General features: G+C 45.5%; 2 protein-coding genes across 6 annotated transcripts in view; one reads left to right on the top strand and one right to left on the bottom strand.

Moving 5' to 3' along the window:
* Nucleotides 1-21831, bottom strand: part of CTNNA1 (catenin alpha 1) — a 119997-nt gene that overhangs the window by 49883 nt on the left and 48283 nt on the right. Inside the window, exons 1-3 of one of the 3 annotated variants that reach the window (XM_050312320.1) lie at nt 8767-8785; nt 1536-1616; nt 572-724 (exon numbers count right to left, since the gene is read on the bottom strand). In XM_050312320.1, coding sequence (XP_050168277.1) covers nt 572-724; nt 1536-1616; nt 8767-8772 — 240 coding nt within the window. In that variant the 5' untranslated portion in view covers nt 8773-8785. Of the gene's footprint in view, nt 1-571; nt 725-1535; nt 1617-6228; nt 6293-8766; nt 8786-21831 lie in introns of those variants that run through there. The other 2 variants (XM_050312321.1, XM_050312319.1) reach the window with 2 other exon arrangements.
* Nucleotides 9077-15676, top strand: LRRTM2 (leucine rich repeat transmembrane neuronal 2). Of its 3 annotated transcripts, none has more exons than XM_050312338.1 (2): nt 9077-9578; nt 9916-15676. In XM_050312338.1, exons 1-2 carry the CDS (start codon nt 9575-9577, stop codon nt 11460-11462), a joined length of 1551 nt encoding a protein of 516 aa, XP_050168295.1. In that variant the 5' UTR covers nt 9077-9574; the 3' UTR covers nt 11463-15676. The 3 variants fall into 3 exon arrangements, with proteins under 3 accessions (XP_050168295.1, XP_050168297.1, XP_050168296.1); XM_050312340.1 differs by having other exon boundaries at nt 9097-9578; nt 10365-15676; XM_050312339.1 differs by having other exon boundaries at nt 9099-9578; nt 10344-15676.

Genomic DNA, 21831 nt, shown 5'->3' with positions numbered 1-21831 from the left:
GAGCTTTGATCTGCAGTACCACCAGCTCGACAGCCTTCAAGTTTTCATCAGAAAGAGGTTGTAGGGATCAGTTTTGTTTTCATTCCAAGTTTTTTTGTCTGTTGTTTGCTCTTTACACACACACAAGTTGGTTTCATTTCCATTTCATTTTCCATTGTGTGACCAAGGTTTTCCCTGCACTAAAGATCTTCCAAGAAAAGGCCTTTTGAGCTTCAGTTGGATTTTACTGAAAAGAAAAAACCTCCAGGCTTCAATCCAGCAGGACAGTCTTGCCATGGTCTCCCTTACTCCAATTCACCACCTCCAAGTAACAAATCAATTTACCTTTATCATATACTCAAATTGTATCATATTTGCAACTACATGGGTTATTTAACAGCTGCTTTTTGATAAGCTTACATTTTAAATTATTTAAATATTAAACCGTGTTTAAATTCATTCAAATAAAATTTTAAAAGCAAATTTATTACAGAAATTGCTGCGTGTTTCAGCAGAATCAAAAAAACGCCTTTTGCCTCATCTTGCCTTAATTTAACTGGCGATAATTTCATTTTAATTTGTACCATCTTACCTCAATCAATTTGTTGGCATGTTCACGGAAAACCTGGGCATATTCTTTAACTTCTTTTTCATTGCCATTCTTGGCAGCTTCAATCAATACTAAAAGTGGAACATTTGTTTCCAGAAAAGAGTCTGATACATGGTCCATAACAGCTTTGCGGAGCTAAAATAAAAATAAAAGAAGGAGTTATTCCTCAGCAGCTCCTCCGCTGCTTCCCTTGACTGTATTAATACGTAAAGCTTAAACTACTTTTGTCATTGATCCTTTTTCCTTTGTGTGACCAAGGCTTTCCCTGCACTAAGTCTTGTCTATACACTTTTTGCTTCAATTCAAATTAAATCTCCTTAAAAAAATGGATTAGTTATAGAAGTGCAAGTCACCAGTTTGGCCACAAATATTGACTTAGCAGCTCATATTGGTTTTGTCTGAGTAAATTTGCTGCTTTCCCTGAGATGATTAAACAACACGCTGATTTAACTTTTTTATTTTTCTACTGGAATAAAAACATTTCTCAACAAACTTGATCCATACTCCTGTTTACTCAAAAGGGGGAATATATTGCTTTACAACCAAACAGACAAAAGGCTGATGCTGCACGAATACAATCCTCAAATAAAATAGGCTGAGATGAACAGCCCCAGAATTATAAAACATATGTGATTATCTTCAAAATCCATGAAGGGGGAGTTGGTTTTGGGGTTTTTGGGGGATTTTTTCATCTCTCTCGCCATGAAGACAATTAAGAATCCAACACCTTTATCACAAAGGTAACAGGGAATTACATTCCCACCCCATGCTTCCCTCTGAACCAGACGCTGGAAGCTTCTAGCTTTTAATTCACTAAAAACAAGCAGGCAAACCCACTGCCCACTAGAAACAAATCCCCAGCAACAGTCCCAAGAGGGCCAACATGCAGAACTGCACTCTTTGGCCTCAGCAAGTACCAATCGTGTCACTGTGTCACAACCCTCACCTGTCTGCGCAAGTCTCTGGTCTTTTTGGTCATTTTGTCAATGGCAGAGTTCAGGGCATCACTTCTCTCCTTGCGTCCAGCCTGAAAAACAAGAGACAAAGAGTTAGGTAGCTGTTCAGGGCCAAAAAGTAGAACCAGTACTATTCATTCAAGTATATTGTCAACTTCTTTCTTTATTTTGGGTTTTTTTTTTAAGTGAGAGGCAGAGTCTCCATCTCCCTGCCAGTTTGGGCAGGACAGAAGTGCTCCCTGCACACCCTCAGCCCCATTGTCACACAACACTGCTCTTGAGCAGGCAGCCAAAAGCCCACAGTCAAAAGTATACCATCCTTACAGAACATTTGTTGGGTATGAAATCCAACATTTCAAGTCAGTCCCCAGGCCCACCCCCAGGGAGTTGGACTTCCCTGAGGTTTGATACGGCACATTTCAAGGGAGCCCTGTTAGAGAGGGCAAAGGGCCAAAGAGCAGTAGCAGCTTCTCTTTTCCATCAGACACTGGGTCAAAAATATCCTCATTTGTATCAAAATAAGAGTGTCAGGTAAGACAACAGTGGTGGTCTGGTTTTGCTGGGAGTTTATTCTGTATGACATAGCTTATATTAGAGGTTCAAAACACACTTCATGCAACCACAATCTAATTTCTGAAGTTCTAAGCCACAATCAATATGATTATCCAGTCGAGAAGCAAACCCATTTAGCAGTGCTGCAGTGAAGGTATGCCAGGTATCAATTCTCCAGGTGACAGGCTGGTTTGAAATATCTGGATGAGCAGCCTTGAATCTAAAACATGAAGTCCACTCTACAGCACGAACAAAGAATGGGGGGAGGAATGAGGATGTTGTAATGTCATTATAGTTTAATGAATTATTGAAGATTTGTCACTCCCTGATCAAGTGATTTGCTTGTCATCACAGAAGGTAACTGAGAAGAGACAGAAACTACACACCCAGCAGCTTGTTCTGATGATGCCACAGCCCTGTGGCTGGCCTGTTCTTCACTCCATGTTCGAAAATGGGAGCTGAAGTCTCTAAACAAAGTGAAGGTTAGTTCTACTTATTTGCCCAATAGTTTGCTGCCCCCTGCTCAGAGGATGTGGAAGACAAGCTGCAGTTAAGGCTGGAAAGGCCCCGTTCAGCCTGCCCTGAGCCACAGCTCGGGTACACTGGTGGTGGTAGGCACTGCCTGCACCCCGAGCGGGCAAGGGGGCCATTCACCCCAAAACCTGCCACTGCACCAACCACAGGCTGCTCTGAGACACCAACCTGCAAAGGCAGCTCCTTGTTCTTCCTGGTGTTTCACACGAGTTTCCCTATAGCAACGTGACCATGCTGCTGAACCCATGGCACCCCTCCCTGTACATGTGGGGTTTTTTCCCAGGAATATCTTTGGATTTAAGAGATACATTCATCCATTATGTAGAAAGCCAAACATTCAGCTGTTCCAAGAAGTACCATTTTACTTCTCCCTGGGTGCCCCCACATTACCATTTTAACATGAAGCAGGAGCAGGCGTTTGAAGCAAGGCCACCCATCAATTCCACTTTGCTGTCCCTGGCTTCACAGCCCACAGCAGCTTCGCTGCACAGCACCAGATGCCTTTTGGATGAGAGGAAAACCAAGAGATGGCTTCCACTAATGGACATTCAGTTCATGAGACCACTACGTAAAACACCCTGTAGAGCCCATTAGAGCCTGAGCAGCACCAATTTCAGACTGCTGATCCCTTCCCATGGAACTACACCACCTATTAGCACTGCAAGAGCTGTCTAATCTCACCCCACTAGATTTTAGGAAGGCAGCTCCAGTTTATTTCCACCTTGTTGGCATTCAGAAGTTTTAGTACAGAAGCTTGTCAAAAGCATGACCAGAATTTCCTTCAGAAGGCTGAGGATAAAACTCCCTGCTAATTTAGCTGTGGTAATTCAACGACTTAGCACACGCAGTTACTAATGGGGCTCCTTTGTTAGGACTGGAGAATGGGGCAGAAGAGGAGAGACAAGGTGGACACCCCCACTCCTGTGGCTACGGCAGACCCTGCTGCCATTAACATCTTAAACCATCACAGCCAATTCTAACCAAGGCCCTGGCCTGGAGACAAGGATGTCAAGTTTTGCCCCACTGAAATTTCTTTTTGCATAAAACGAAACATCAGCATTAACTGTCGGACCAATCAAACCCCATGAGGTCTGAGTGGAGGCAGCCAGTGGGGCCGTGGTCTCTGGAGCACAGGCAGACCTGCACAGCCTGTGGCAGCACGAACCCTCCTGGGCACAGGAACACACTGAAGACCATCCCTGACCACGGCACAGTCACTTTGTCCAGGCTCCCACAAGTACCATGAATTTTACCCGTTGCTTCCACCCTACAGCTCAAGTCCTGTTTGAGCTGGTCTCCCTCTCTTAAGTAATAAATCATGTTTTAAAGGCTCCAATTGACAGTTTACCATTTCTGGGTAATTTGTTTCAGTACCCAATTAGCCTTACCATTAAAAAATTGGTCCTCATTTCTAGTCTAAACCTTCAGTGAGGAGCCAGCTAACGACCCACAGCACAACACACCCAGCTCTCTGCCTGTCCTATCCACGGGATTACCAGGACTCACAATAGCAAAGCCTGAATATTCAGATTCCTAATAGGATTTTTAGATATTCAGCACAAAACTCTGCTGAGGGAATCACAAGCCCTGCAGTCAGTGAGCAGCTAATAGATTCAGTAGATTTAATAGGGTCATGATGACCATGTCAATCATTTTGCAGTATGATACCCCAGCTCTGTCCAGTATCACAGATAATAAATTCAGCCACAGTGCAAATTTACTTTAAATTAAATCAGATCTTTATCAAAGAGGATAAAATTGGTGTTAAAAATTGCTTGTTTCCCCCACCCCCATAATTTCTGCTCTTCCCTCACTACTGCTGCCCTGACTGGAGAGCAATACAAGCATTCCCTGTTACATCCCTTCAATCCCAGCTCACACCACCATCCCCAGCAGGGCTTGTTTTAATGGCTCAAAGCAAGGAAAGGGCATTTGCATACAGGGAGGGGAGTGGAATCACCGCCTCTGTCACAAAGCACTCCTGCTGTAGGTGTGCCATCTGAATTCAAACAACCAAAACACAGAACTTTTTCCTAGAGCTACTGATAGACCCCAACCCCAACTTTAATAAAGGCACCAGAGCACAGTGGTGGCAGTTCATGCCACCAGGATCAGCAGCACAGGAATTGCAACAAGTTACTCAAAGACATGTTTTGCAGCTAAACACCAAAAACTTCCACTGTTAATATCAAAGGCTCACCATGAGACTGGGTTAAGCTAAACCCACAGAGCTATTGAGGGAGACAGTGCCTCCTGCCCAGCACCAGCCCTCACAGCATCCCTGCAGAGCCCAACAGCCCTCCCCCCCAAACCAGCACCCAGATGTGAGCCAGATGTGCCACTGCTGCGTGACTGAGAGCTATCACTGTCCCACCTGCAACCCACCACACAATTAACCAAAAAAGATGGTTTGCAGAGGGGTTTCTGTTTCAGGTGATCTGTGAATTGTCTTCTGGGCTGTCAGTACAAGAGGCAGCATTGTGGTTAATGATGGGGATTTCATAAGTGAAAAATGAGTGCTCGGCACACCTTCCTCTGGGCAGGCAGTGCTGTGTCAGTGTGCTCCCACCGAGTTCAGCTTCACGGGGAGGCAGGAGATTCAGTGCTCAGCTGCATTTTGCCTCCTGTTTGGTTCTGCCTTGCCACCTCACCTAATTCCATGTCTACAGAGGATAACCATCCACACCCCTCCATCACCGTGACAGCAGGGTTGCCAACAAATTCCAGCTATAACAGTGCTGATTCAAGGCCAGGAAGGGTGAGCAGCGAAGCATGATACACAGGAATTTCAGCAGTGTTTTCACACCCCAGCTCTGCCTGTTGAGGAAGCCACACTGTACACTGGTTTGCTGCAGGAAGGAGTCTCCCACGGTGAGCCCACAGCTCAGCCAAGCACAGCGGCTGCATGGCATCACCCAGGGTTCAGCAAGAACCTGAATGAGAATCGAGATGCTTGCACTGTCCCTCCTGCACAGCTGGCCATGCTACACCACTCCCACCCCACTGTCCCTCCCCACAGCCAGGCTGCACCCACGGTGGTCCCACACTCCCCACAGAGAGGGCGCTCACCCTGGTACAAGGAGGAATTAAAATGTGCAACCAGTGCCAGGTGCAGACAGCTGCCAGACAGGGAGGTGACATGGCACATCATGGTGACAGCCACCATGCTACACAGCAGCACAAGTGTCCTTTGCTCCCAGGAAGACAAGGACACCTGACCCATGGTGCCCTGTCCCATCCCTCCCACTGCCCTCTCAGGACACATCTGCTGCTGCTGGATCACCTCACACGTGCCTTTTTCTGCTGTGCCCACCTCTCAGGGCTCCCTGGTGACCCAGCCCCCCGGCAGCACACCCGAGTGACAGGACGGGCACGGGAATGTTGCAGCCACATAGCCCTGCTCCCCTCCTGCCTCCCAGCCCTGTGACACAGCACAGGCACTGTCTGCTGGCAAAAAACCAGCAAATACTCCCACTGCCTCTAACGTGCCAACGTCCAGCAGTAAGTACCACAGCCACTCCCCCAGGCAGAGGGGTGAGCTGCATGTTTGCATGGTGCCCTACATGGGGCTGCACATCCCAGGCACCCCAGTCTCACCTGCAGCTCCAGGGCTTGCATCCTCCAGGCCCCCAGCACAGCAAAGTCACGCAGCCCACATCTACATCAAGTAAAATTAGCTTATTCGTTGGTCTTAATACACTAGGAAGGCTTCCACAAGATGTCAGCCTAACTAAATGACAACGCCAGCCTCAGGGTGCAATTCTACTTTCCCAGCGCATGGATTTAGCAGGAAAACCAGTTCTGCTGCTGCTCCAGGAGTGGGGTAAGTGAGAAGCCCCCGAAAGGGTTATCTGATCCTAGCAAGCTTATTCCTGAGGCAGACATGCCAATTTCCCTCTCCACATTGCATGTGAGGCTTCAGGCTGCCACAGCAAAGCTCCTGTGGTGGCACAAGTCCCCAGATGCCACTCAGACGTGCTTTTCCTCGGCAGCCAAGTGAGTTTCCAGTCTCAGAAGAAATGCATTTGCATGAGTTTTCTGGGCAGCTGGGATTTATTCCCGGCCGGTTACACCTTGACACCCTAGGCAGCTCCCAGGGAACAAAGTGAATGCTACAGTAGAGTTCCAGACTTAGGAGACTCAGATACACATTTGTGATAATAACTGTTATTTCACAACAAGTGCACATAAAAACACGTTTTGCTAAAAAAACGCCCATAAAGTTCGTGTTAACAGCTTCCTAAACAGGAAACTCGCTGGCAAGGTGCTAAATAGCCCTTGTTTGGTTAAGAGCCAAAGAATAGGGAGCTTCAGAAAGGAAACAACTCACCGTGTTTGAACATTAACTTTTAACTCTGTGCCAAATTACACAATCTTAACATGGGAGGAACCTACCAACAGATACTGATGCAAAAAAGCAAAATGTTTCCAACGAGACCTCATTTCAGCCTCCCAGTAACAGTGAAAAGAGGTCGTGCAGGAGAGGGGTAACAGTTCACCTCAAATTACACCTCTTGGGACGTGTTGTTAAATGTTATCTTAACATACTGAAGTGCTATTAAAATTCCAACCAACGCTCCAGATGAGGATGCAGCAGATGAGCTGCTTGCAGAAGCCCAGCCGCAGGTACTCCGAGGTTCCGTCGGACAGCTGACCTGGCTTTCGGCTCCTGTGCTCTTTGCACAGGAACATTAAATGTGAACAAACTCTTCAAATAGCTTTATGTAATTTCTTTGCATGTATTTTTTTCACCCTAGAGCAAACGTGAAAACATTTACTATGGCAGAGCAATTTAAGACGTATCTAACATTTCCTAATTTGCTTAATCATTAAAGACAGTTACTCTCCTCATGGGTTTCAGGGAAGGGTTTCTTCCTTTTGTTTTAAGTTTTTTGGGTGGGACTGAGGTTTTCTTTTTGTGCATTTTTAAAGAGTTCACCTTCTCCATCCCTCTACTTTTCACTTAGTGCTCCCTTTGAGTCTGCCCACCCCTGACAAGGAGCACCACAAGCAGTGTTACCATTCTACTGTGGGACAGCCAAGGCAGAAGCAGGCAAACAACAGCAAGTCTTAGTTTAAGCAAGTGCCTCTAAGGAGCAAGGAACCAACACTTAATAACAAAGGTGAACAGCCATTCTATTTTAAAACCTTCTTTAGACACAATTCGTCTTCCTCCATCAGCATGGGAAGCTTGTTATTCTCAGCTCATTCCATATCTTAGAGGTTGGAGGCGATAGCTTGCCATTACAGAGCAAACATTTTCAGGTGCCTCCTACTACATTATTGCTTTACATCTCAAGGTGAAAATAAAAAAAAGCCCATCCAAGTTGCCTGGAATGGAAAGCCAGCATCCCCCTGCCTCATCCACCTCGAGCCATGACCAGAGCAGTTGCTCCGAAGGCTTTCCTGTACACGCATCCTAAAAACCTATAAAAATTTCAATCGAGCCTGTTAATTTACCTTTCAGTACCAGCTGTCCCTGAGGAGAGGTTGCTCTGAATAAGGGGGCAATGAACTTTTAAACCAAGCAAAAAGCCCTATCAGCCCACTCTCCATCTCCTCCTCCTCACTGTGGGTGCACACTCCGGCCACAGCCTGGCTCGGCTGGACCAGCACACGCAGCTCTGCAGGGTCACTGCTCCTGCAAATGCACATCTCTGCAATGCTAAACCCCACAGGGTAACTGTTATGGACCTACCCCACAGCCAGGTGCTAATGGGAGCAGTGTCCCCCATTTCACAGGAGACAGCAGCAGGATGCAGTGGGTGACAACAAGGCAGCCCTCGCACTGCTCCGAGCCCCGACTGCGAATGCCAACCTCACCATTTCCTCTCCTGCACTCCAGTCCCCAGCAAAAAGCAAGTACAAAAGGCACCGTTTGGGAGGAGAAAATAGATTTTCTAGTTTCATAACTGCACACTGTCAAGCTGGATTCCAATTAAATTTTTCCTGTGCCCTAACGCAAGCTTTGCTTTTTCCAGAAATTTCTCCTCGCCTGAAGCACTCGCTCCTGTCCCTTGCTCCTGCACTTCTGACACACCACCTCAGCCACTCGACTGCTCTCTGCCAGTTTTGCAGGGACCACAACCACACACAGCTGTTACACAGAGCTTTCAGCTGCCCAGACCCTCTCACCTCCATCAAAGCCGGTGCTGACCAGCAGCCTCTATTCAAAATGAGCGCATTTTGCATCTAAAAGTTCCTTTCACGCAGGGATATTTAGCAGAAAACTGGGAGCAGCCAGCACTCAGGCACTTCCACCCGCAGCTCTGCACTGCTTTTAACCCCAGCTGAGCAGAGCCAGTGCAGAGGTGGGGGGAGCAGGGTGCTGCGAGTCTGCCCTGCTCCTTCTATCGCAGGGACGAAGGACTCCTGCCGTTGGATTTTTCCTCCCTCTATCAGTGGTCTTTAACACGATCACAGTATGCAGCACAATGCTTTAAAACAGCAAAGCTTCTGGAAAACCCAAACAAAAGGAACGTCACCAGGTGACGTCAGCCTATATAGAGCCCTGTGTGGTCGCAGCGCATAAGCAAATCCATTCTTGTACCGCTTCCCTGAAAAGCTTTTCAGTAAATGCACTCATGCTACTACAGGAGCTTCTCTCAGCAATAAGCCACCCATCTGCCATCAACAAGTTAGGACTAAAGGAAGCCACAGCTGCGGAAAAGGAAAACGTGAGCTTCAATTAACCAGCTGAGCAGCCACGGAGGACGAAAACTTGTATTAAGATTTAAAAACTGCAGACCTGTCAGAGGAGATCAAGGCAGTGATTTCAAAAGGAATATTCCAGGAGAACATCGTGGATTCGATTTTGCACTAATATCAAAGGACACTGAACCCAGTCAATTATTCAAGGCTGTCTTACATTAGAGCCTTTCACAGACTCACGGCGTTGAGTCTCAAACTACGACTGAATGCACCCTCCAATGTACTCAAAAGAATGGGTAAGTTGCTGCGTTTCTCTCTTCCTTGTATAATGAATGACCGGCTCTGCTTTAAGGGAGCAGGGAGATGCTAAAGCTGATTGCTCCGCACTGAACCCTATGAAAGAAAATGTTTTCCGATAGTGCCACTGTAAACCCTCCCTAATCGAGATAAAGCCTCCCGCTAAGTGTAATGTCCCGGTATTCGGGTTGTCGTAGTAAGTTGTTTCTTGCATTTAGAATTAGCTTGTCGGAAATGCATGGCAATGTTATCTGCAGTGAAATCTTCCACTGTGATGTTCCAAGTGTACTGATAAGGCTATCCTATCTTGTTGTTTTCCTAAATTATATTCTGCAGGCTTACATTTCAAGTGGCCATTAGGGGCTCGTATGCTGGCAGCACTATATGCAATGAGTATGGTTTTAAAAATGCTGCCTGCCTTGGGCATGGCTTGTCCACCAAAATGTCGCTGTGAGAAGCTGCTCTTTTACTGTGACTCTCAGGGGTTTCACTCAGTGCCAAACACCACTGAAAAGGGCTCGCTAGGTTTGTCACTGAGGCACAATTATATTTCTGAACTTGAAAGGGATCAATTTGCAAGCTTCAGTCAACTTACTTGGCTTCACTTAGATCATAATCAAATTGCAACAGTCAGAGAAGATTCTTTTCAAGGACTGTATAAACTTAAGGAATTAGTCTTAAGTTCCAACAAAATCTTTCATTTGCCAAACACAACTTTTAGCCAGCTGCTTAACCTGCAGAATTTGGACCTCTCTTTTAATCAGTTATCCTCTCTGCACCCCGAGCTCTTCTACGGCCTTCGCAAGCTACAGACCTTGCACTTGCGATCCAACTCCCTGCGGACCATCCCGGTCCGCCTGTTCTGGGACTGTCGTAGCCTGGAATTCCTGGATTTGAGCACAAACCGCTTGCGAAGTTTGGCTCGCAATGGATTTGCGGGATTAATCAAGCTGAGGGAGCTTCACCTAGAGCACAACCAGCTGACAAAGATTAATTTTGCTCACTTCCTCCGGCTGAGCAGCCTGCACACGCTCTTCTTGCAGTGGAACAAAATTAGCAACTTGACATGTGGGATGGAGTGGACCTGGGGCACCTTAGCAAAGCTCGATTTGACTGGAAATGAAATCAAAGCCATCGACCTAACCGTCTTTGAAACTATGCCTAACCTTAAAACCCTCCTCATGGATAACAACAAGCTCACCACTCTGGATTCCAAGATCCTAAGTTCGCTGACATCCCTCACCACCGTGGGCCTCTCCGGCAATCTGTGGGAATGCAGCCCAAAGATCTGCGCCTTGGCCACATGGTTGAGTGGCTTCCAAGGTCGGTGGGAGCACTCCATCCTCTGCCATAGCCCCGACCACACCCAGGGAGAGGATATTCTGGATGCAGTGTATGGTTTTCAGCTTTGCTGGAATTTATCGACTGTTGTTACGCCCGTGGCTACGACGTACACAGCCCCGACTACTGAGTACACGAAAAGAATCAGCTCTTCTCATTTCCATATGGGAGACAAAGAGATTCCAACTACGGCAGGCATGGTCGTTACCACCGAAGAACATTTCCCCGAGCCAAACAATGCCATCTTCACTCAGAGGGTAATTACAGGAACAATGGCTTTATTGTTTTCTTTCTTTTTTATCATTTTTATAGTGTTCATCTCCAGGAAGTGCTGCCCTCCTACATTAAGAAGAATTAGGCAGTGCTCAATGATTCAAAACCACAGGCAGCTCCGATCCCAAACACGTCTGCATATGGCCAATATGTCAGACCAGGGACCCTATAACGAGTACGAACCCACCCACGAAGGACCCTTCATCATCATCAATGGCTATGGACAGTGCAAGTGCCAGCAGCTGCCCTATAAAGAATGTGAAGTATAATACCTACAGCCCATCACAAAGTAAATCAGATAAGTAACCTATTTTAAAATTGTAGGGGACCTACATCAGATTCTAATTTTTACAAATGTTGACATAAAGCCTAATTTTCCAAGCTACTTAATGGAAACATTGTTTATGGAGTGGTGCAGTATTTTTAAGTTTTTTAAAAAATAAATCCATAATATTTTCAGTGTTAAAGAAGCAATGATTACATTAAACTTGCACTCCTGATGTTTAAAAGTCTAAAGAGATGCTCACCTCAAACTATGTAAAATGTTTCATGTTATGTAATTATATGACTGTGTGTAAACATTTATACCCCAAGTCTCCATATTCTACTTTTTCTAATGAAAAGAGTCCGAGGGGAAGGATACTGAGCAGGGATCTGAGGGGGACGTGCACTCCGTTTGTTCCACTGCATCTGGAGGATCCCCAACGCTGCAGCTGGCTCGGGGCACTTTAAAGGCAGCTGGGGAGGAAGATTTATTTTCCTCCTCTGATAATTTTACTCCAGTAAAAGATGGGAGGGGAAAGAGGAAAAAAAAAGAAAAGCAGCAAAGGTCCAGGTGGGAATTTCAGTGCATTGGGGATCGGTGAATTTCTTTTCAATACAGTTTTGCTCTCTGCATATTCATAGTTTGGCTCAGTGAAAGGGACAGCAGGCACAGAAAGGAGCAGTTCACAGGGGCACACACACAGGGGCAGGGTGGGCACACACACACACAGAGGAACAGGAGGACCCTCCAGGTGTTCCCAAAATGGCCACATAGCTTCTTTAGGGAGGCTCAGCACGACGGGATCGATTCCAAATATTAAGTACATTCAATACTTCTCGGCTCCCTGGTTTGACTTGATGATGCTTTTCATGAATTCAGGCTAATTACTTAATGACTGTGAACAAACAGCATTTCAACACCTTTTCATGTGTAAATACCCTTAATGCAAGGTTTTCTTAATTAAAAGTAAATATCAATGATGAGGTTAAGGAGAAGAGGGAAGGAAGAAAGGAAGGAAGGAAGAAGCCTCTCTTTGTCCCCCCGCTGCCCCCCCAGCCAAGGCTTCCTCTCCACTGGAAGCTATTTTCATGCACTAACTCCACTGGTTTCTGTGGAGACAGAATCAGCCCCTGTAATATAAGCTCTCACTTGTCCTCCTCTTCCAAAATTCAAGATTAAAAAAAAACCCTTCTGACAAGTTAGGATAATATAATTAGATTATAGAATAGTTCACTGAAAAATGTTTTGTTTCTTACTTGATATGGGACGGAATCTAAACTAGTATGACTTTTTAAAAAATCATATATAAATATATATACACACATGCACCTCATTCTAAGGAGTAATTTGGTTTCTTTAGCCAGAAGTACCATATTGCTATTTATACTCTATTATAAAATGATATGTAAATATTTGCAGATCTATGCAGCGATGGTGGTACTCAAATGCCACAAGGGCGGGGGGTGGGGGGTCTGCAAAGGATTACATTATTTTTAAGTCAACTACTCAACTATTGTAAACATTCTAACCAAAGCTAAAAGGTCCAGAGGGATGGAGAATTATTTTATATATATATACATGTATGTATAACTAAAAAAATGTGTTGTGTCCAATGCTGCAGTGTTAAACAATTCCCAGCACACCCCGATGAAGAAAAAAAATTCCTCACAGTGTTGCCATACTTTGAGCAAATCCATAATTACAGTATGCTAATTGTGATGTACTAAACTATCCTGCAAACTTTTTAAACAGAAAAAGAACTGCATAAAAATCTGTTGGCTATTTCACTCTGCTTTTCTCTATCTGTATTACCACTCAGTGAGGTATTTAGGGTGCAATTATACAACAGTTCAATGTTTTCTTGTGAGATGAATTCGTCCAAGGCAACTATAGCAAGACAAGTGACTTCTGTTAAGATTTTACATAGAGGTTTTTCAATTACTGCATTTGAAGATATTTGCATAATTTTACTTTTACATACAGTGCCCTTATAAAACCAATATTTTGTTTACTTCCCGAGACTCTGTACTTTAGGGGAAGTAATCCAGTGGAGCCTAATGGTTTTCCACAGAGATACCTTTGAACCCTTGTAACTGTTAATACCACAATGAGTCCATTTACACCTCTTCTGGGCTATTAATTTCTGCTTTTAACTGACTACAAAAAAATCCTGCGGGCTAGGTGGACAAAGAGCAAATGTTCTGTATGATTAAATCCCACGTGAGCCAGAAGGCCAGACCTAAGCTGAGAAATGCAAACCCGTATTGGTATCCAGGGGCTTATAGCTGCTTGTAGAAAGACTTGCTTCATTCCTTCCCACAAGTAGGTGCTCACAGCTCTTCCCTGAGGTCCAGGCTGCTGCTCTGCTCGGGCATTGCTGCCAGCAGGGACCTGCCCTGCCCCTGCACCTCCCTCACCTCACCCAGCCATCACGAGGGGCTGCGCTGGGGGGCTGGGAAGCAGCCACAGTGGGAATGACTTCCATGTACAGCTGCAGGGTAGCAGCAGAGACAGAGTTATCACTGAGCTCATTAATTATCCTGGCAGCCAAATAATCTGGCTACACTGTCATTCTCCATCAGATGTCAACACTGAACTCTGATGGCCCCAGCTGCACCTGCAAGGAGTCCCAGCTCTGCCCCGCAGCCCAGCAGAAATCCTTGCTGTAGGACAGCTCAAAGGCTGCCGTGTCAGTCTTCCACATGGGAACAAGAAGGGGTTGCTTCATGAAGAGCTGAGGTTCCTCCTGAGAAGGTGCTTTCCCAACACCCCAGCTCTGAGCAGAAACCACTCCATCTTCATTAGCTTTTAATTATGCCCAAGAAGAGCAAAGACAGATGCTCCAGCAATGCTGGATTGAACCCTCTCCTCCATCCCAGCCACTCGTACTGATTTTCCAGGCATTAAAGTGCTGTTCCAGTGCCTCTCCAAGTAAACCCACCCGGGCACCCAACCTCTGTCCCCCCCATCATCCCCAGTTCCCAGTGGTCCTGCAGAGCTCGGCTCACGGACAGCAAAGCAGGAGGCAGCAGCAGAGCCCAGCAGGCACCGTTCCCTGGCGGTGACTCCCCGTGCTCCACACTAATGTGCAGCCAATCTCCCAAATGCCATGGTTTATGGCTGCCATTTCCAAAACCATTTGTTGCCAGGTTCCAGGCATAAGCAAAGCAATTCTGCAAACATTACATTTAGGGTAACAGGTATCATAAAACTCGCAGAATGTCAAACACTAGCAGTGAATTCGACTTGAATTCCCTGCGGAGGGGCAGGGAATGGCAGGCAGAGCCATCGCTCTGCACAAGGACACGGCCACAGGCTGTTAATATTTCTTATTTTAAAGTTACTGTCTTCCACTTGCAATTGCTTGTGACTCTTCCAGGCAAGGAGGGGATTGTAATAATTGTGCTACTCGGCAGCCTCTGATTTATTTTGTTTGTGGAACAACAACGTGATGATTTGGTTTAAATTAATCGTATTTCAATAGGAACGCTGGCTGATGACAAGAGCTTGTTAACGTGCTCTCTCCAAATACCATCTCTGTTGCACAGCCTCAGTTTCTACAGATGCTAAATGGCATTACAGGTGCTTCAACACCTCTAGGCATAGCCTCAGGTGTTCAGGGCCTTTTAGAAAGGCAATTTCTTGTACTGCTCTTGAGGTCCTCATCCCATCCAAAGATCTCCAGCCTCACTGATCTCCAGCCAGCTTCTCCTGCTCTCCACCTTTGTGTCAGTGAAATGCAAACCCAGCAGCACAGGTTCAGTTTTTGAGTCATCACCCCGGAACAGGGCTGAATTAATGCTCTCAGTTAGTCGCTCTGCATTAGATCAGTGTTTAAATGCACACAGCTAAAAATTACTCGATGAAGGGTAAAATGGGTTAGCGTTTAGTCTCCAGCTGAAGTGTTCCTCTGCACTGAGCTCCCATTCCCTATCAGATGGAAACATAATGAATGCTGCTCTATCAATGTTTGGTTTTGTTTGCTTCTCCCCCAAGCAGAAATGATCCGATTTTTCAGCGATCAGCCGCATGCAAATCTGAGCATCTGAGCTTCTGTCCCATTATACCCCTCAGGAGACAGTGGCCTATTGCTAACATGTAAAATCAGACACATCCAGTGGCTTTAAACCAGAAATCTGCACTGCACACTTATTTTTAATGTGTCTAAGGTAATTTCTGTACTACTTTAATGGAAATAAAGTTGATTTAATTTTGTGATCTGTGTAGCTATCAAAATCCATCTGTTCAGACCTATGAAATTTACCCAGAAGCTGAATTTCATCTTTCTTATGAAGTTTTCCATAAAAATTAAACAAGTTCAGAGGGAGATACAGTATTTCTCCTCCCCCCCAAAAAAGGAAGACACAAGGAAACCACAAAAGTCAAGAGTAGCAGCTCGTCCCTCCCCACACCTTCTTTCATTGCAAAATGTCCCAGATGCTAAAGCTGGTGCTGGGCTTTGCTTTTTGAGGTGCCACATTAGCAGGATGCTTAAAGATTATTTCAGAGTCAGCCGGAAATTCAGCATTTCACATCTCATATACCTTTAGAGAGGTTTCTAGGGAAAGGTAACAGAAGCTTTGAGGGGTATAATCAAGCCTTAGATGGGGTAAAACACCATGCAGGTTGTACACCTCTGTGTAAGTGCTGAGAAGCTACGCCTGCCATCCTCCAACTCCTCCTTTGTAAAAAGTCAAACAAAACCCATCCCATTTTTCTTTTACTAATGAAAACACTAGTAAGTGAACTATTCTACCAGCTTAGCAACCTGAGATTACAGAGAGTCCTAGATGAGTCGCGTTTAAATTATATTTCAAGAGCCAACTGCTGGTGGGAGGGTTGTGAGTAATGGAGTAAAACAAGTGCAGTGTACAGAAGCATTTTGTTATTAAAATTGTGTATACTGTAAAACCGAATTTGCCTCTTTTTTCCTCCCTTTTCAAGCAGAGGTGTCAAAAGCTCACCCTTTCCCAATATGTAAAGACCAGCCTACACCCACTATCCCAAGCAGGCAAGGCAGGTTCGGGCCAGTCTGCTTGCCAGAATCACACCAAAGCCAGCACGTCAGTGAGCTGGGCTGCGTGGCTTCTTCCCAAACAACACGTCTCCTGAATAGCAGAACTGCCTGAGAGAGCCAGATGAGAGTGCAAACCAAAGGCAAGCCAAACTCGTGGCCCTCGAGGCCGAACCCCGGTGAGCACCTGCAGCAGGCACGGCCCAGATGGCACCGCGAGCCCCGGCACGACCCGGCAGAGCTCGAACCCTGCGGGTCCCCCTGGGCAGGTGGAACACACAACCACCTGTCGGTCACACTGCCAGCCAGGAGCGTGGCTTTTCCAACAGCACCACCCTGCCAGCAGTTCAGCAAGGACACACAGTGCCTGTGGTTTGGAGATGTCAAACTAGCAAGACATCCCTTCAGCTCTGAGTCCCAGCCATCTGGGAAGTGTCACCGTGCCTTCCCTGCACAAGCGTTCTGTCCATGGGCCACCACAGCAAACACAGCATTCACAGCCACAGAGCCTCAGTGGGAAGGATTTCTGACTTTGAGAAGTGACAAGTTCACGGACACAACCCAAAAGCCTTGATACGAGACCTGAACGAAAGAACAAGTTCCAGGATGTTCCAAGATGATTACATGCACTGAACTGCCAGCTAAAATCATTTCAGTAACTAAGCCTTAGCTGCATTTACTCTTTTTCTAAAAGGTTTGGCTGGATCAAGTTCTCAAGGGTTTTATATGTCAGTTGGCAAACTGCCTCTCAAATCCTTCTAATACTTCAAAGCAGCACATGATATATCTATTTTCCAAAACTCTTAGAAACTAATTTTATGAGAAAAAGCATCTCTCAACAGCAAAACCAGTTGTTCTCACAAGCAAAGGTAAGACACCTAAGAGAAAAACCAGTATTCTGAATACATTATGCAAAAGCTTTAAATCCAATTAGTAACAAAGAAATGTCAACATCACAAAAGCAACTTACTTTTATAAATGTTAGGTTCTGTTAAGACAACTGCAAAAAAATTAAGCCTCAAGAATTTGACTGGAGAGGACTGTACAAATGAACTGAAAACTGCAGCCCTGGCCAACTCTGACTCCCTCCTCCACTGAATGTCCAGGTAAAACCCTGATGTCAATATTTACTGTTATCTGTTCTTAAGATAAAGTTTTACAAAATCACCGTTACCTAATCAAAAATTTCATTACCATTACCATTAGGAAAACAACTGTAGTATAATGAGTTAAAGCTCTATCTGCCATATTTGACATCAGATCCACGTGCTCTGGGTCTTATTTTGGAAGAAATCTTTTCCCTGTGAGGGTGGTGAGGCCCTGGCACAGGGTGCCCAGAAAGGTGGTGGCTGCCCCTTCCCTGGGAACATTCAAGGCAAGGTTGGATGGGGCTCTGGCAACCTGATCTAGCTGAAGCTGTTCCTACTCACTGCAGGGGGGTTGGCTTAGAAGGCCTTTAAGGGTCCCTTTCACCCAAAACATTCTATGATTCTGTTGGGGTGGGGGGAGACAACTGTCTCATTACCAAAATTGGTGTTTATTTCTGTGATGCAGAGGTTTGGCTGCTACAGGCACTGAGCAAACCTTTCTGGGCTGACAGGTAACCAAATCCTGATTCGAGCTCTTCAGATGGTTTTAATCGACAAGGTCTATAATTCAACTTTTTCTCCTGTCTAAGCCTGCTGAAAGGACAAGACTAAAGTGTTCAAAATACACAAAAATCATCTGAGACCTTCTGAACTGGCAGCATAAGAACCAGGAACCAGAAACTCAACTGTGACCAGTGGGGAACACACCTTGAGTTAAACCCAGGCTCTTCTCCCCAGTGTGACACAAACACTTCCAATACACACACAAGCAAAATTAAAGGCTATTCCCTACTACCAGCACATTTAAAGGAAGGAATAAATCTTTCTTTTATAAATCCCAATTATTTATTTTAAATGCCATTGAGTAACTTACGTTTCTCCCAGCAGGCTCTACTACGCCTGTGTTGAATACTCAAGCAAACCACACATAGACGAGGTGCTGGTTTTCTTTTCCACCACTCCCCACCCCAGAGGGTGGGCAGTGCAGCCACTGTTTGATATAGGTGCACCATGCTTTATACCAATTAAAACCCCAGATATATTTCATGGGAAGTCTTGAAGTAAGTGGAAAAGGTTCATCCATCAAGAAGGTTCTTAAATAATGAATGAGTCATAATTTTTTACAGTCAAAAGCAATTAATTTTCTGTATTGTAATCAGGAGAATAAATCTGAAAAATCCATTCTAATGGCTCTGAATCTAAAGGTAGTGTTGCAGCTGAATTTTTAATCTTAAAATACAGGAGCAACGAGGACTTCTGCTGTTTAAACATACAATCTTCTACCAAACAGAACAGCTTTACTGCATATTTAATAGGCAGAACAGGTTTTGCAAGACCACATGAGATTAAAGACAGCACTAGATACAGGAAACGCATTTCAAGTAGAAAGGTCCTTCCAAGATACCTCTCAACTGTATAGCCACTAAAATACTTGAAATATCCTTTAAGAAGTGTAAAAAATAGTCAGAAAAGCTTACTACAAAAAGTAGTTTTACTTATATGTTTGTAAAGAGCTGAAAATATTGAGAAGAGTGTTATGTGGAATCCAGCTCAACTGGATTCAAAGCAACTATTCTTATTAAGATGCATCTGCTCTCTTTCCTACTAACTCCTAAATAATCCATCACATATCCAGAACCTCTGCCTCAAAAGCCAAGTGCTGTTAGCTGGGACTCTCAATTTCTGCCCTCAAATGGATTGCTTCAACCCTGACACCACTTAGGGTTTTAAATCTTTTAGAGAAAAAAACCTGTAAAATTAATAGAGCTCTTAGTAAAGCTAATAATGACACAGTCTGTTAAGAGACAGAACATGGGAAAGGGGACAGGGACACAGATTACAAGGCAGCTTCCATCTCTAAAGACACCTCACTGCAGTTAACAGGGGGCAACACACATTCCCCTGCACTGCAGCCACTCTCAGAAGCCTGTTAACAACTTCTGCTTTGAGTAAAGCCAATTTTAGCTCCCCATGCAGCCCAGCTGATCCAGGCAGGAGTCACATCCTCAGCACACGCCTACCCAAGGTTGTGAGCCAGGAAGGAACCACTGAGTTGGGAAAACCACACAGCAGGCCCCCATTCTGCAAGCCCCCAGGTGTAAGCACACACCTCTCATTTGAAGAGCACCAGATATCAAAGCGTGGTGTCTGCTGTCCTCAGGAGAAGACAACACGCTTCAGTGAAGACATGTAAGTACTTATCGATCGCGTCTCACCCTCCAGCTGTTATCCCCTAAGAAACAGCAACATCTGCTTGAAATGCTGCATGACTAATTCAAAGGTGAAAAAATTCCTCTTCAAGCTTTCAAAATAGTCCTGAGGATGAAAAAACTGTGTTGCTGCTTCCAGGTAGGATATACACCTTGCTCAGCACCCGGGGAGCCGCAGGAGGCTGCAAGGCTGACCAGAGCACAGGCAGCTGAGCTGGGAACTCCTAAGGACAGCCAGAAGCTCTCTGTGTCTCAAGTATGTATCTTCAGGGTCCAGGCCTTCAAGAATCTCACAGCCACAGGGTAGGCAGGCAGAGAAAGCTTCTCTAGTTTATATTCTTCTCTATGGATGACAGGCTCAGCTCTGGGATGTCTGTTAGCACCGTGGCAGCTGTGGAGCCTGGAAATAACAGAGCTGTGACTATACATGACAGATGCCTTTTGCCTGCAATTAGCATCCAGAAACTTCCAAAAAGGCTAAGGTTAGACATCTGATTAGGTTGAACTACAAAAAAAAAATACAGCAAGCTCTGGCGGGCACTGCATCTCCAACGTGACGCCACGCTGCTGAACACCACAGAAATAAGGTACCTCTGACGAATTCCCGGAGCCTACACTGCCAGGGAACTTTCAGGAGGTTCACCCTTTACTGAAACTGCTCAACGTCCCCCACGTAACGAGCTCTTGCAGGTATTATTCCCTGCCAGAGAGTGGAGAGCAAGTATCCAGACCAGCTTAAATATGTCCATCCTTTGGATGAGGAACACCGCTGCTAATCCAACACCCACAGAGCCCACTGCACAACATCACAATGGCATTCCAGGTATTTACACACCACTCCAAGATACCTTCAGTGCTGGGAACTGCTGAACACGCTGCAGTGCCTCTTCCACTCCATGTTTTGGATTTGTCAGCAATGTAAATATTTACTGACAAACCTGAAACTTGGAGAAAACCCACCACTGCTCCAAATCCAAGAGGTGGATTGGAATGAACTCCAAGCTCTTGCCCCCTTCCTGCAGGGGAACCTCTTCCCAGCAGAGAGCAGGACAGCAGCCAGCACCTGACATGCAGCGAGGGTCCCAGCACCACGATCCCTACAGGGAGGTGTTTACATGGGAGATGTGGGATGTGGAGTGCACAGCACCCTCCTCTGAGGCAGCTCAAGGCTCTCCAGGCCCTTCCTGTGACTGAGAGCTGTCCAACATCACACCCCAAAACACGGCAGACAAACAGAAGTGCCGCAGAGGCAGACACAGACTCCGGTGCATCCCACAGATAAATTCCAGGGATATCGCCCCTTCACACCTGCAGCTGTCTGTGGACAACAATTAACCTGACAAAGCATGCCAGGGACAGTGTCCAGAGACACATGAGAAAGGTTTGTACCACGTTCAAATGAGCTGATGCCACCACTCTGCAGACTGCTTGCTGCTTCTCGCTGGGCTCTCCATCACTTGAGTATGTCACAGTAAAGCTGCATCATCGAGACAGGAACTTTCTGACACCTAGTTTTACCGTCTGTTTATTCAGAATCAGTAGTCTTCATCAGGCAAATTAAGTGATCATCAGCTTTAAAAACCAATTTCAATTGTTAATGCAGACCCAGCTCCACTGCAGCACATTGTTCACTGCAACTCCTCCAACTCCACCCTGGGCTGGAACAGTCAGGAACAAAATTCAGTCCTGCCTGGCCATCAGACACCCTCTGGGAGCCACAAAAATACAAGGAAACCACTCCAAAATTATGAGGTTATGCAAATAACAAAGCAACCCAACCACTCCATCCCTCTAAAACATTCATTACTGCACACATATGTGATTATTAAAATATATACATACAAAATAGAGATGTTTCAGGTGGATTTACTGTGTCAAAATATGAAACATATGCCATCAGTGATCCTGGGGAGCTAACTGAAATCAATATTTAAAAAGGAGACATTCATCTCAAACAAAACCCTACTGATGGTGAAGTTGAAGGGAGAAAAACTCCTAAAAGTTTTGTTCTTTTTTAAACTATTCTCTGCCGTTTGCTACACTCGCTTAGGCAAGAGAAAT

The sequence above is a fragment of the Myiozetetes cayanensis genome, unplaced genomic scaffold, assembly GCF_022539395.1.
Source record: "Myiozetetes cayanensis isolate MyiCay16 unplaced genomic scaffold, myiCay2020 scf17, whole genome shotgun sequence".
Lineage (NCBI taxonomy): Eukaryota > Metazoa > Chordata > Aves > Passeriformes > Tyrannidae > Myiozetetes > Myiozetetes cayanensis.
Note: the sequence above shows the minus strand (reverse complement) of the source record. Positions and strands in the feature narration are given on the sequence as shown.